Source organism: Meles meles, chromosome 6 (assembly GCF_922984935.1).
Source record: "Meles meles chromosome 6, mMelMel3.1 paternal haplotype, whole genome shotgun sequence".
NCBI lineage: Eukaryota > Metazoa > Chordata > Mammalia > Carnivora > Mustelidae > Meles > Meles meles.
The window spans coordinates 4,271,880-4,287,133 of NC_060071.1; the positions used below are offsets into that span (position 1 = coordinate 4,271,880).

General features: G+C 47.7%; 2 protein-coding genes across 3 annotated transcripts in view; both read left to right on the top strand.

Annotated features, from left to right (window-relative positions):
• The window catches only part of BTBD1 (BTB domain containing 1), a 43,838-nt gene extending 36,464 nt beyond the window's left edge, over positions 1–7,374 (top strand). Inside the window, exons 6-8 of one of the 2 annotated variants that reach the window (XM_046008635.1) lie at positions 1,266–1,353; positions 4,870–5,016; positions 5,513–7,374. In XM_046008635.1, the coding sequence (XP_045864591.1) occupies positions 1,266–1,353; positions 4,870–5,016; positions 5,513–5,671 (394 nt within the window). In that variant the 3' untranslated portion in view covers positions 5,672–7,374. Of the gene's footprint in view, positions 1–1,265; positions 1,354–4,869; positions 5,017–5,512 lie in introns of those variants that run through there. The other variant, XM_046008636.1, reaches the window with a different exon arrangement.
• A 1,003-nt stretch (positions 7,375–8,377) lies between these two features.
• On the top strand, positions 8,378–13,937 carry C6H15orf40 (chromosome 6 C15orf40 homolog). The gene is made up of 4 exons (XM_046008663.1): positions 8,378–8,518; positions 9,208–9,334; positions 11,495–11,622; positions 12,883–13,937. The coding sequence occupies exons 1-4, from the start codon at positions 8,405–8,407 to the stop codon at positions 12,976–12,978; spliced, it is 465 nt and encodes a 154-aa protein (XP_045864619.1). The 5' UTR covers positions 8,378–8,404; the 3' UTR covers positions 12,979–13,937.
• Positions 13,938–15,254: the final 1,317 nt, after the last annotated feature.

The window sequence follows — 15,254 nt, forward strand, 5'->3', positions numbered from 1 at the left end:
AGCAGGGGAGTAGGAGGGGGGAAAGCAGGCTTCCTGCCGAGCAGGGAGCCTCACGAGGGGCTCCATCCCAGGATGCTGGGATCATGGCCTGAGCCGAAGGCAGATGCTTAATAACTGAGCCACCCAGGCGCCCCTACATTTTTAAAATAAGAAAAAAACCTGTGTTATAAACGATATATTTAAAACTCTTGAGGCGGTCCTTTCCCTGGACTATAGTGGGTAAGAGCACAGGCGTTTCGGCCCAAGCAGGCCTGCGCTCTGTCCCAGCCGTGCCACACTCTGTGACCCAGCGAGTTAATTTCTCTAAACCTCAGTTTCTTCAGCCGTCCACACTGAGGATCATAAAGGCAGTCCTGTGCTACTGAGTTTATAGAGCTGCTAGGATGATTAAAGGAAATAATCAATGTAAAATCTCGATAGCCCTGCACCTGGCCGGGGAAGGACTCGGTGTGTGGGAGTAGTGAGCACGGACAGAAGAGGCCGAGGGGCCCTGCCGTGTCCCCGATGCCCGCCGGTCATAGGGTCTTTCAGGGCTGTTTGCACTTACTGTCAGCTGTTGTACATTCATGAAGTGGAGTAAGGTGGGTCTGTTTCTTAGCTTACAGCCGAACTGGACTTGGTAATTGTTGTCGGAGATCTCATTCCGATCCGCCTGCGTCAGCCGGGTCCTGACCCCGCGCTGCACCTCCGTGTTCTGGGAACGGCAGCCGCTTCCTTCACGGCTCTGAGCCCGACCTGGAATTGCCGACTGAGTCCTTCGCTCACTTGCCTGTTACTGGCGTCCTCTGTTAGGCCGCAGGTGCAGTGTGGGTAGACGAGCTTGCTGACCACTGGTTGCCTGGTGCCAGGCCCAGGGCCCAAGTCTGACAGGCCCTGAGGAAGTGTTCATCCTGCTGAGAAGTGTTCTAGTTCGGGCCGCTGGGCTTCAGGCCTGCGGGCTCACACATTTGTGCTCATGAGGGAAACGGGCACACGCAGTGGACTAACACATCGTTAAAACGATCGTTACCGTAAAAGTGGGCGTTTGTCAGGGATGTGCAGTACGGAGCACAGATTCTACTTAAGTTTGCATTAAGTTAAAATTTACTCTAGAAAGAGTTTTTTAGTAAACAGATAACACCTCCGAGGATATCACATTTATGACAGATTCCCTTTTTATGCGCAATATTAGTTATTCCAGGTAACACTTAGAAGTTTTATGAGCCTTCAGAATATGAATATTTACTGAATTATGTGTATTATTTTGTATTTGATTTCATTCTCAGGTTCACAGTTAATAGAAGAATCTCTATTGTCGGATTTGGTTTATACGGATCTATTCATGGTCCCACGGATTATCAAGTGAATATACAGGTACACTTTCTTCCTCACTATATAATCGAAATATAACAAATGTATTTTTACAGTAAGATCTTGTTTTGACAAACCAGATTTCAATATAATTATCAAAGGCATCAGAAAGCCTAGAAAGTTCTCTCTTACAACTGATCAAGAGTGGTTTCAGAGAATTGGGGTCCTGGGGTCTTTGCTAGAAGCATTAGCACCGAAGGAGCTCTCCTTTCTCCACGAAGCACTTCTGTGGGTCGTTCTGCTGTGCATTGTCTTAAAACACCCACCGGCCTTTTCTGTGGCGCTTCGAACTCTAGGGCTTGAAACTGTTTTAATTTCTCAGAACTACTATGAACACCTTCTGATTTCTGATTGTCTGACTAGACCCTGCCTCGTGCTTTAGATCTTCTCCACCCCAGTTCTTAATCTGGAAGAAAGTTAAATACCTTCCGCATTCCCTTCCAGTAAACCAGTGTTCTCCTGCTGTCGCGATCACACCAGTTAGTAAAGTTGTTTTCGAAACACATCTACGCTGGACTTGTATTTACTGCGCACGTTAATACTGTACTTTGATATTTTGCATAAGTTAAAACAAAAAATAGAAATGAGAAAAGGCCGTAAACAGTGTTTAAAAACTTTTTTCAGTAGAAAATAACTGCTTTCTCTAAAATGTTATTAATATTTTAACAGTAAAAACCTTGGTGAACTTTGTGTTCAGAATACATCATTAGTTTTCAAAATATGGATCAGTTCAAACATCTGATTTGATGACAATTGAAAAGATGCCTCACTGCCTCACAAAGACACCTGGCATCCGATGGAAGGACCGCATTGCTGGCTCTGCTCATGACATCGTGCTCACTGTCTAATCCTGTCTGCTGCAGTCACGTTGAACTTCAGCTGGGCGCTCGGCTGCTGCAGTCCATTAGGCCCCGAGTCTGGGTTTTGGCTCGGGTTGTGAGAGGGAGCCCCGTGTTGGGCTCGGTGCTCAGTACAGAGTCTGCTGTCCTTCCTGCTCATTCTCTGTTTGTCTCTCAAATAACTAACTAACTAACTAAATAAATAATTTTTTTAAAGATTTTATTTATTTAACAGAGATCACAAGTAGGCAGAGAGGCAGGCAGAGAGAGAGAGGAGGAAGCAGGCTCCCTGCTGAGCAGAGAGCCTGATGTGGGGCTTGATCCCAGGACCCTGAGATCATGACCCGAGCCAAAGGCAGAGGCTTTAACCCACTGAGCCACCCAGGCGCCCCTAAATAAATAATTTTTTTAAAAAAATTCAGCTGGCTCAGTCTGAAGAGTGTACACCTCTTGATCCAGGGGGCTATGTGTTTGAGTCCCTCCTTGGATGTGGAGATTGGTTAAATAAAGTAAGGAATCAGCTGATAAATTTACATTACTCGTGTCATTTTGTTACTGTTACAAACCAACTAGAAGGTGACTTTTTTTTTAAAGATTTTATTTATTTGAGAGAGAGCATGAATAGGGGGAGGGGCAGAGGGAGAAGCAGACTCTGTTGAACAGAGAGCCCGATGCGGGGCTTGATCCCAGGGCCCTGGGACCATGACCTGTGCCGAAGGCAGGTGCTTAACTGACTGAGCCACCCAGCCACCCCAGAAAGTGATATTTTAAATATTTTTAACAAATACTTTCAAAACCCACTGAAATTGTTTATTTGAAAGATTGTAAAGGTTAGAAAATTTTGTTTTTACCGTGTTAAGTGCAGTAAAACCACAGCAAACCTCTGAGGGGTATAAAAGCTTCTCACGGGTCCTCCCTGTTTGACTTCACAAGTAGTGTTTCGATCCCGTGCCAGCAGGATCGGTGAACCCACCTCAGCAGGCTCTGTAATCTGCAGGCCCGAGAGAGGGAGTCAGGGATGTAGGTCTACTGAAATGGAAAAATATAAAAACTCTGAGTAAATGAATAGAAGTAGGACTTGTCTTTATTTCCTTCCCAGGGGCTCGCATCACACACCCTCTACATGTAGCAGCAGGTAGACCTCGCGGGTTTGCGTCTTAGCTCCACCACCTCGAGGTGTGACGGTGGCCAAGTCAGGCAGCGTCTCCCAGCCTCAGTTTCCTTGTCTGCTGCGGCAGCCGTGGTGCCCGCCGTACAGCTGCTGATGGCATTCTCCCGGCAGCCTTAGGGAGGAGGCGAAGCAAGTGTCCTCCCGGTGGACCAATGTGACTGGGGCTCAGAGAAGGGCAGGGGTCTGCTGTGGGGGGACACCAGCCTGCCGCGGTTTTGTGTGTTGTTTTGCTTTGTTTTGTTTTTTTAAAGAGAGAGCGCACAAGCTGGGGAGAGGCAGGCTCCCCGGTGAGCAGGAAGTCTGATGTGGGACTGAGTCCCAGGACCCCGGGATCGTGACCCGAGCTGAAGGCAGTCACCCAACCGACGGAGCCACCCAGGCGCCCCGGTTTTAAGTTTTACGTGGAACTGTGCACGACATTTAGGAAAGTACACGTATTTCTAAGTGGCACACGTGGCTTGCTCGTCACACACTGACTACACTCGTGCAGCCGGCAGCCAGTTCAAGGAACAGGGCCTTAGAGCACCCTGAGGGACCCCTTGTGATCTTTCTAGTCACCATCCCTGCGGCGATGACTACTGCCCCGTTTTTGTCTGATGGGTGTGAAAAGGCGGGACTGCGAGCCTCGGCCTCTGCGCGGGCTGTTCCCTCGCCGGGACTTTGTGTCCTGAGAAACTCTGACTGCAGCTTTTAAAACTCTCCTTTGTGCAGCCTCGCCCGTTTGTGATGGAGTAAAATTGTCCTCCATTTAGTCGCTTCGCCCTCCGCGGGCGCTTGCTGTGGGCGCTGTGCTGAAGCGTCCCCGTGCGCACGGCCGGTGCCAGGAGCTCCGCGAGGGGGTGTCCTTGCGGCCTGGCGCGGATTATGGAGCTAAATCGAAAACACACGATGTTCACATATTCAGTATCTGCGTACCCGAATTTCAGGTCATTTTAATCTCAGCAAATAACAGAGGAAATGCTGAGGGAATTTTCTAGTGGCAAGACACAGGCTAGCAAGGAGTAAAGGCCCATTTTCCTCAGTGTCTAAAATTCAGATGCTTGGGGCGCCTGGGTGGCTCAGTAGGTTAAAGCCTCTGCCTTCGGCTTGGGTCATGATCTCAGGGTCCTGGGATCGAGCCCCACATCAGGCTCTCTGCTCAGCAGGGAGCCTGCTTCCTCCTCTCTCTCTGCCTGCCTCTCTGCCTGCTTGTGATCTCTGTCTCTCTGTCAAATAAACAAAATCTTTAAAAATAAATAAATAAATAATAAAATCCAGATGCTCTAAAAAGCAGTCTCCTGGGCCATGTGTCTTCTGTGGAAACCCCTCTGTCCGGAACCCGGCCCCAGCTAGCTGGCATCCCCCTGCCCTTGACAACCTATTAGAAACGTCTCAGGGGGTTCACGGTAAGTACAGAAGAATTACACGGCAGGGACGCAGTCGCTGTTCCTCAGGCCTCCGTACTCCTTTCTGTGAACCCTGGGTTCAGGTGGTGTAACTGAGGTGTATCTTCTCTTTGAAAACTTACAGATCATTGAATATGAAAAGAAACAAACCCTGGGACAGAACGATACTGGATTCAGTTGTGACGGGACTGCTAACACCTTCAGGGTCATGTTCAAAGAACCCATAGAGATCCTGCCCAACGTGTGCTACACGGCATGCGCGACACTCAAAGTAAGTCTTCCAGAATGTTCCAGAGGGTGAACTGGTGGGCTTCCTCTTGCATGTTACAGGGCGGTTTTCCACAGACAGTGAGAGTCCCTGACAATAAATCCTTTAGGCAGAGGGGAAGGAAGGAGGCTGGGAGTTAAAGTGCTCTCCACGGCTTTGACAAAGAAGTACTTCTCTTCTCAGCACAGCTCTGCTCGGAGATTTTCTTCACAAGAAGTAGCCCTTTGCCTGAGTAGGAGTTTGAATGTTTGACAGAAGATAAAATAATTATTTTCTTAAAACCGTTCACTGTTGCCTAAAAGCTGACCTCTACATTCAGTATTTTTACTAATTAACTGACTTTGTAGCAAAAACTTCATTTTTCATGAAATGGCTTAGCATAAAATTTCATATAAGGATTATAATGCAATATAATAGATCATTAACCTAATTGAAGCACCACATTAAATTGAGTGCTTATGAAATGAAAATTACTAATGAACATTTTGTTCTCATTTAGGGTCCAGACTCCCACTATGGCACAAAAGGATTGAAGAAAGTGATGCATGAGACACCTACTGCTAGCAAGACTGTTTTTTTCTTTTTCAGTTCTCCCGGCAATAATAATGGTACATCAATAGAAGATGGACAGATACCAGAAATAATATTTTATACATAATTCAGCATTCGGGACATTTTGGCTAAATAGTAGCGTACCATCTAGTCTCAAAGGCATAAAAAACTGGCCACAAAAAATAGTTTGTGTCATGAATATTTATAATATTTACAAGAAACATTTTAGTTTCTTAGAGGATATGAAGAATGTTGATTTAAGTCTGTGCATGGTTTAAAAGGAGTTTTACATTTTCTTATAACTTTAGAGGAAAAGAGAACTGGGCATAAGTGTTTAAAAAAAATGCAGCTTTCAGCTTTACCTTGTATAATTTCATAAATTAGCTGACTCATGGTCTTTCCACAGTTTTACAGAAGGATTCTAGTTTCAGACAGCTGGTTTCATTGCTGTTATTGTTATTGTCGTTGTTGTAACTGTTGTGAAGTTTAGGTGAGTTGGACTTACAGGCTTATCTATTCTGAAGGTTATATGGAATGAGACGGGTCAGTATTCCTACAGAATTCCTATTAATTCACATAACTAATTTCAGAAAAGTAAGAAAACTGACCTTATATTTGGAGTTTTGAAGTATCTGGTCGTTAGCATTCAGCATATTGCTAGAAGTAGGCCTAATAAATGCCCAAGAACATTCTCCATGTATTTACAAAAAAGGATATTTTATAGTAGTATATTAGTTGTGTTACATAGTACAGTTTAAAACTATAAATGGAGTCTGTACAGATTCACAATAATGTGACACAAACAGAGGATCTAAAGGTAGAGTCTAAGACCGGATTCTTAATCACTAAACTGCACCATTGTACTCCGCGTGTCTGTGTGCGGGATGCCCTTGAGAATGCCCGAGGCCGAGACGGCGCTGCGGGCCACCAGCTGGCCAGCATCAGCTCAGCATTGTGGCGATAATCTTACGTAACAGGAAACTGAGTAAAATACTGACCTTTCTAACGACTACTTTGACATTTTAAAGATAGCCAACAGAATCACTCCTGCTGAAAAGTATACTTTCTGTCACCTACACAGTTCTACCCAAGAAGTAAGATACGTTTCATATTTCTGACCTCAGGTCATGTCACAGGTACAGCTGTACTAGGAGGGATGGGGAGTATATCTGGTAGAATAACATTTGTATACTTTTTTATAAAGCAAAATTTTTATATAAATAACATTCTCTTTTTCCCTCCAAAGTGTTTACCTTGTTAAAAAAAAAAAAAAGCTTATGTGTAATTAACTTTAAGATATACAAATAGTTTGGGAAGATGGTTAAAAGTCAATTCTTTTAAGTAACAACTTAAAAAGAAGGTTTTCTAAATAATAGGAATTAGGACATAAAAATTTTTCATTTAAAATAGTACTTCATTTTATATTTTCAAGAAGGTAGTAAGATGTGTTGGTGACGGAGGTCTCAAAATTGCTGAAGAAGGGACATTTTTCTATCTCTGGTATCTTGTGGATATAAACCTCAGCTAACTGGAATATTGATGAAATGTGTGGTTCTGATTAAAGATTAACCAGCAAACACCCGATAGTAACTGTTACGGAAAGTACTTCTACCTTACGATGTATGGCATGCCCTGGGTACGGTGGTTAATGTTTTTTTGACATTTGAGGCATTTCAAATGCTTTTCAAGTATGTTGCACTGAACAATGATTGTCACTGAAGGTAGCTGTAGAAGGGATAAGCAACGGAACTGTTTACTGATACGGGACATCCCCTGGAATTTTATAAATAAATATCTATTATCCTTTTAGGTTTTTGTCATTTGTCTTTTTCTTCTGAAAGTTGAGTGTAAGACACTGAGAACAAGGGTTCTAGGTGATTGAGGTTTAACCTTGTCTTTAATTTATGGAGGTAATTCAACACAAAGTAAGAGTGCCCCACCGCTCCTTGGAGCAGTCACTGGTACTGCGGCGGGAAACCGCGGGGCCGTCTCTCTGCTGCTTGATCCTTTTTTGTGGCCTCCGGTTTTTCTCCCATGATCTAATCTCAGGAGGTGGGAGAATGTCTTGTCATTCTGGGATGGTGGTTTGGTGTTCATAGACACCAGAGTGGTCGCCGGGTGCTGGCTGTGCACTGAGGAGCTCACGGGCATTCCCCTCTGTGCCTCCCATCAGTATGAGGGGAGACTGTTCTAAAACCCACTTCACGCAGAGAGATGACATGTTTCACGATGTCGTCGGGGGGAGGCAGACTGTAAACCCAGGTCTCCCCCAGCTGCAGCCCCTGAACGTCTGGAGATGATCCACTCTTCGCTTTCGGCCCCACTGCCGTCGTCCTGGTTCAGGCCACCATCTTCCGTCTGAGCGGCAGGTTCCCCCCAGCCCCCGCCTCCTCTGCAGCCCGTGAGCTGTCTCAATCAACACCTCCCTTGCTTCTGCCCACCTCCAGTTTCAACTCTTGCCACATCGCCCATCAGAATATTTCCTCTCCTCTTATATTGTGGAATCCTCAGCGCCGGGCACAGAGCAGGTGCTCCATCCAACATGGAATGTGCTCCCTGCTATCCTTTGTTCCCAGGAGGCAAGAGAAGAGCAGCGGTAACACAGCCTTCCTCCCTGGGGAGTGTGGGGAGGCCATCCCTCACTACAGGAGCCAAGCCCCAGCTCTCCGTCCGGGTCCGGGGCTGCTGTTCAGGACGAGAGGTCATGCTCCCGCCGGCCGGGAGGGGTCGCCCTGGGGCAGGAGCGCAGACGCGGGCCTGCGGAGCCGCTCCTGCCCGCGTGCGCAGGCGCAGAGGGATCTTCCGGCGCCGGTTCGTCTCTGCCCGGCTCCCCCGCGGGATGCTGCGGCTGGGCTGTTGGCTGAGGCCGCTAGTGTCGGGACGCGGGCTCCGAACTTCTGCCCGGCTCTCCTTAAGCGCCGAGATGCCCAAGAAAGCCGGTGCGACGAACAAGGCCAGTGGCAAGGCCCGTGGCAGGGGAGGGTGGGCGGCGTGTGGGAGAGAGGCGGGGCCCGCGGCTCACGGCCCCCCAGACGCGGGGCTCCTGCGGTCTTGTGCCGCCCCGCTCTGTCCGGACGGCAGCGTCCCTGCAGGGCCAGCGTCCCCCGGCGTCCGAGGCCCGAGGCGGTGCCTTCCCGCGCTGGGCCGCCGGTGCGCGCCTCGCGTCCTCGCCCCCCGTGTGCGCACCGTCCGCGCACCTGCCGCCCCGCTGCCGCGTGCCCTAAACGCGGAGTTCGGCCGCAGCTTCCGTCGCTGGGCAGGCCTTCGGGGCCGCGGCCGGCCCTTCCTGTCCCCACACACTCCTCCCGCCTGGTTGCGCACGGCCGTTTGTCCGCTCGTGCAGCCGGAGGCGCAAGGACGAGTAAGAAGCGGCCCCTGCGCCTGGGGTTGGGGACCAGCACTGAGGTGTGGGAGCCAGAGTCCCCTCTTCCCAGCGCGGGAGAACACTGGTTTGGGTTGATCGGAGCGCTTCGTGCGAGACTTGGTTGGGGATGCTTGTCCAACCTTTCCAGGTGGCCAGAAATGCCCGTGCGCGACTAGCTCGTCCGGTTTAAGGAGAAGGGGAGTCGTGGAAGGCTCGAACGTGTGGGAAAGTGTCTTACAGCCTGTAAAATTGTAGTGTGGTTGTTGTTGTCGTTTTAGGGTAAGAGCCAGAGCAAGGAGCCAGAGAGACCACTTCCTCCCTTAGGTCCCGTGGCAGTTGGTCCTAAAGGTTGTGTCACCATAGCCATCCATGCCAAACCCGGGTCCAAACAAAACGCTGTCACAGGTATATGTGGACACTGGAGGGGGGGGGGCTTAAGAGGGGGAGAGGAGTCCGCCTCCGGCCTCCCTTTGCCTTGGTGAGCTGAAGGTTGATCTACAGTTGGTGTGTTTCTCACATCTGCGATTAGAGGCGTCCCCGTTCTAGAATTATAGATTCTCGTGTAAAGAGGTAAATCCAGTGTCAAAGTGGAGGAATATACCACACTTACAGCATACCAGGTTCGATGAATAAACCATTGTGGATTTTCCCTCTTAAAAATATGGTATTTTGGGGGCGCCTGGGTGGCTCAGTGGGTTAAGCCTCTGCCTTCGTCTGGGGTCATGACCTCAGGGTCCTGGGATCGAGTCCCGCTTCGGGCTCTCTGCTCAGCAGGGAGCCTGCTTCTCCCTCTCTCTCTCTCTGCCTGCCTCTCTGTCTACTTGTGATCTCTGTCAAATAAAAAATCCTTTAAAAAATGGTATTTTAGAAAGGACACATGTAGAAAGATATGTAGCTTAGAATTATTAGTTTCTCCTATTTCAGAACTGGAGACACTGGCCAGAGAAAGAAAGAAGAGACATTTTAGTTGAGTTTAAAGACCACGGGCCCAAGGAGGAAGAGAAAACCTGGTCTCTGAGAGCCCTGGTCGTCAGCTCCTGTGTGAACTTGCTTTGAGTTAAAACAATGCAAAACTTTCTGGGCCCAGGTCTTTCTCTCTGTGGGATGGGATATTGAACTAAGAGGCTTTCAGGCGATTCTCCGGAGCCCAAAAAGGTGCCTCAGGGATCTCTTAGGGGGACACTGGGAGGCCAGCAGGCAGGGCTCCTGAGTAGCTGTGTTTTCATTTACTGTGAATGTGGGGAGTCCAGGGAACTTGTGTGGGGGGCGGCATTCTGGGTGGGAAAAAAATTTGAGAACCATTGATCTGAATTATTGTGAAGGTCTTTTTTCTCCTCCAAAGCTCTCTATTCCTTTTCTTTTTTTACACTTTGAAAACAAGACCTCCTGATCGGGGTGCTGGGCCTGGTTCGTGCTAGTGGCCGTGTTCGCCTGTCCGTGGGCCGCACCCACCGTGGCCCGCATTTTCGGTGGTCGCGGCTGACAGTCCGCTGCCGGCGCACCGTGTGTCGTCAGGTCTTGAGATGCCAGCCACTAGAAGGTACACAAGGATTCTGTGCACCAGCGAGACAGAGTCCATGTGAACACTTTCTTTGCCATCTGTTGTGAGACCCGTCTGGATGTGAAAGCTACTAAAATGCAGAAAAGGGCACATCGCAGTACGGGAATTGGTGACAGGACAGGAGGCGGAGTGTTGTGCCACTTTGTGCTTATGGATTCTGTGGCCACGTCGTTCACACGGGCACGGTGTGTGCGAAAATGCCTGCGTAACCCCAGGTGGGGACCAGCTTCAGCTCACTCGCATACCCCTTTGAGTAGACATTTCTCTCTCTCTGGAATAGCCATGGGGGACTAGGGGCAGGTGTGCTTTATAGAAGCTGCATCGACCGGGGAGGCAGGAGTTCTCTTCCAGAGCAAAGCTCTTTGGCCCAGCAGGTCAAAGCATGCATTTAAACTTAACTGACTCACAGCATCGCTTTATAGCCGCGTGCCCTTGGGCAAATCTGGATTTGTTTCCCCATTTGTAAGCCGGAGATCATAGTGGCATTAATATTTTCTTCATAAAGCTCTTATGAGGATTGAACAAGTTAATATTTGTGAAGTCCCTAAAACATGTTTGTGTGCCATCGAATTAGTGGATACAAGTGTTGGTGTTTAAATGCTGCATTTTAAAAACCTTCGAGGCATTTCACGTGAGCTGAATCAGTCCAGTCTCATTTTCCTGATGACGGAACCTGTGGGCTGGCTCGTTCACACCCGGCTCCTGATCCTACCTTAGGGCTCTGCGTACCACTCCCGCCATTTCCAGTTGCTTGAGGCCCAGGAAGGACTCTGGGCCCATCTTGGTCTGTAGGACGGGGAAAATGTTGACTTTCTCTGGATTTCTTTCCTCAAACAGGGGAGCCGTATTTATCATAACATTCCCTCAGGTGTGAGTAGTTTACTCGCTCATTTCTTCACAGAGTAGTTATTGATGGAAAACCTAGTCTGTGCCAGGGAAATGCAAATGCTTTTACAAAATATCCTCACTCCTTAAGGACACAGTCCGCACTGATTTCGTTCCAGACGTGACAGCAGAAGCGGTGAGCGTGGCCATAGCAGCCCCCCCGTCGGAAGGAGAGGCTAATGCCGAGCTCTGTCGGTACCTTTCCAAGGTCTTGGAGCTCAGGAAGAGTGACGTGGTTTTGGATAAGGTAGGTCTCTCTGGAAACAGCTTTGATGATTACACATCAGTCATTATTTTATAAATATGGGTTCTTTCTTTTCCAAGTAATTGAAAAGCTGGGATTTTTTTTTTTTTAAACTCTCATCCATTTAATTACTGAAATGTGTGAATTCTGTGTAGTCACCTTCATTCCTACTGGCTTGATCCTTACTCAGACTGACCACACTCTGTACGTTTATTCCTTGGTTGCGACCATTTTGAGCATTTTCTTTCTACTTGTATTCCTGTACCTGCTGTCAGATTGATCTGTCTCTTCAAGTCATCACTCTACTAAGAAACCTGAAAGGGTCCTTTAGTGGCTCTGTCGCATGTTTCTGGTCCACCAGTCCTCCTGGCTCCCTGGAGAAGCTCATTAGGAAGAGAGAGGAGCAGATGAAGTCATTAGTATCATGGGTTTCCTCTGGGGGGTGGGTATCAGATCACCTGGGAGTGAGGTGTACAACACATGTTCCTGGGCGTCACTCAAGACTTACAAAGAGAACTTGCAGGAGTGGGACTCAGCCGTGCTGCTCGCGGTTCACTCTCTGCATCCAGGTTCTCGCTGGCAGTTGGTCGTTGGTCAATAGGCTGCATCTAAAAATCTCTCCCCTCAGCCACTTCCCTCGATAGCTCTCCCGCCTGTGGCAGGTCATTTCTGATTGTGTCGGTGCACACGCTCTGACGTTGGCCTGAAAGGGGCTTCCCACTCTTCTACCCCAATAGATGATCCCTGCTCAGATTTTACCTTCTTTAAGGGATGTTTCAAAATGAAACTCTTGGCTCAGCTGGTTGTGGAATTGGAGCATTTGTTTCGGTGGGTTTGTTTTTTTTTAATTTTCAGAAATGTGTAACAGAATAGTTCTATATTTGGAATTATTTTTATACGAAGTTTATAGAAAATTCCAATATTTGGTAATTTAAAAAATAATTTTCACTTTTAAACAAAAAAGTTACTTAAAAACACAGTATTCTACGTCTGGACTCTATTCGCTTTGAACTTTGAATGCCAGTTTTTATTACAGAGATTGATGTATGAAGGTAGAAACCCCGGAGAACTGTCAACATTTGTAGTAAGGCAGACCGTGAGATACACTCGTCGGTTAGACCAGGAATGCAGAACTGACAGGAGAAGGTGCTGTAGCTCAGCGGTCAGGAAGGCTGTGGCCGCCGGGCAGCCCCGAGGACATGCCGAGCTCCACGCTCTCTGTTCGGTGAGTCGTCCTGACACCATTTCTTCCTTTTGGTCCAGGGCAGTAAGTCTCGTGAAAAAGTGGTGAAGCTGTTAGCGTCCACAACTGCAGAGGAGATCTTGGAGAAATTAAAGCAGCAAGTTGAAAAACAATAAAAGCAAGTTATGAGAAGTACATCCTCGAGGAGCGTTTTAATTGCTATTCGTGAAGAGGCTGTTCAGTAGGAAAATATACCTCAGTGCTCTGAAGGACATGTAAAAAAATTTAAGAACAGGACTCAGAAAAGAAGTGAAATTTTTAAAGTATTGTATGTTCAGTGTAGGTTCTGACGTCCAGAGAGTTTGGACGCCATCGCATTACGCAGTGGCGGAGCTGGAAGACACCTTCCGGACGACCTGTCACCCCTCTGATCCCTGACGGGGCTTCCACCCCCAGAAGTTCAGAGACTTGTTCCGGATCACAGCACGCGGAAGGTAGCCAGAACCACGGTCCCTCGACTCCTGGCCGCATGCGGTTTATGCCGATCGTAAATGAAGAGGTTTCCACAGCACCTCTAGGGTTCTGAGGATTGCCTGGTCTAGAGTTTACAAGTGACAGAAAAAAACCTGTCACACTACTTTGTGGTCTTACTTTATATTTTAAAAGACTTATCTACATACAAAAATGCCTTTTTTGTCTTTTGAGAACTATGGAGCATTTTGTGAAAAATTAAGAGTTTTCAGGACTTGTAATTTACTATTAATTATTTTGGGGAAGTCACTGAATATTTGTCCTCATTGGATGGTACAGTCTTCAAATCTGGTAGTTCCTGTAAATCTCCAAAGATCCTTAAAAGAAGAGGGCCTGGAAGCTACTTTCCATATTTGTAAAAGCCTATCAGGAATCTCTCCTACATTAAAGCTTCAAAAGCTAGTAATAAATGCCTTGTTTTTAAATACCCAATGCAAATTACAGTGATTTGGTCAGGTAAATAACAAATTCATTGCCTTTGCTGATCAGAATCAAAGCAGTTTTGTGCTTTCGTCTAAGTACCTGAGAAAATACATTGGTAGACAAAATGTTTAAAAATACAAAATCCCCAAGAAGGACCAATAATAAAAGTTATCTCGTACAACTTTTATTCTGTTGATAGGACCAAGGACAAGAAGAGTCACTTGGATTACCCGAGAGCACAGCCAATTCTAATGGCAGAACATGAGTTAGGCTCAGCTGCCTTCTTCTCGAAGCCATTATGCCATACTGCCCCCCAAAGTGGTTTACTGTACCTGATCTCAGCTTCTGAACTTTTCCCACTCTTCTCATACATTCCAGTGTGTGCGCTAGCAGCGTTTTACTTGCGGTTCTTTTGTTTTGCTTTGTGTTACATGGATCACTGTTAGGACGCTTTCCTTGACAAGTGGTAGAAACCCAGCTCTGTCTGGCTTCTACAACAAAGGGATTTATTAGCCCGCTACCTGGCAAGTCCAGAGGCAGGGCTGGCTTAGGGGTTAGTCTGATGCAGCAGCTAAGTGAGTTCACAGGGACCCACTTTCGCTCGTTCCCCTGACTCACTCTAGCTAGCAGGGCCAGCTTCCCTCATGGAGCCAAAAGCCAGCAGCTCTAGGCTTCAGGTCCATATATCGCCCCCTCCAGCAGGCAAAGAGGCTACTCATTGAGAAGAGCTCCAAAAGCCCTAAAACTTCTTCCTGCTCCTTTGTGTCTAGGGGTTTGGGGGCGGGGGGAGACCCAGAGGCTGTAGGTGGCACCTCTGCAATGTGTGAGGTTCCAAACAGCTAAAAACTCAGACTGCAGGAGGCGGGATTTTCCGGGCTGTGGGCTGCCAGCATACCCCGCACCACCAGGACTTTGTAGTAAGGGATTCGCTTAAGTAGTTCCTTTTAACTGTAATGCAGGATGTACGTTTCCAAAACACACTGTGACCCCCACTGTGGATTTTTAAAATGCATGTGACTAGAGACTAAAAATTTTAAGAAGCTAGATTTTCAGTGTACGTCCAAGAGATGGCACCATGACGCAACAGCGGGAAGCCACCGAGCCTCTGAAGGGACTGACAGTTCCTTCTGAAGCGAGCAGCACTAGTAGGAGAGGGCTCCGTCTTCCGCAGCGCCTGACTACCAGTGTCAACGCTAATCCTTCTTGTCTGGTCTTGGAGACAAGTCTTAGGCTTAGCCCCACATTCCTCAAGGTCGGTTTCCGCCAGAGTGTGGTGTTAACTGCTCCACGGTGTCACTTCCTTGGCTGGGTACTCAGAGGGCCTGGCTCAGTACCTCAGTGGAGTCAGCGTGGCCCCGAGTGTCTCCACTCTGCAGCTTTCAGAAACCCCCAGCTTAGTCGGTGTTTTTGAAAATGGAATTGGGCTGGAAAATTGGCGAGGGATTCATTTCTAAACACAACGCCAGTTTACTAATGTGAGTGAAGAACACACCTGCCA

Coding starts and splice junctions, on each gene's coding strand:
- C6H15orf40 (XM_046008663.1), top strand. CDS start 8,405: ATGCTGCGGCTGGGCTGTTGGCTGAGGCCGCTAGTGTCGGGACGCGGG. Junction 8,519..9,207: donor AAGCCGGTGCGACGAACAAG/GCCAGTGGCAAG, acceptor TTGTCGTTTTAG/GGTAAGAGCCAGAGCAAGGA. Junction 11,623..12,882: donor GTGACGTGGTTTTGGATAAG/GTAGGTCTCTCT, acceptor CTTTTGGTCCAG/GGCAGTAAGTCTCGTGAAAA.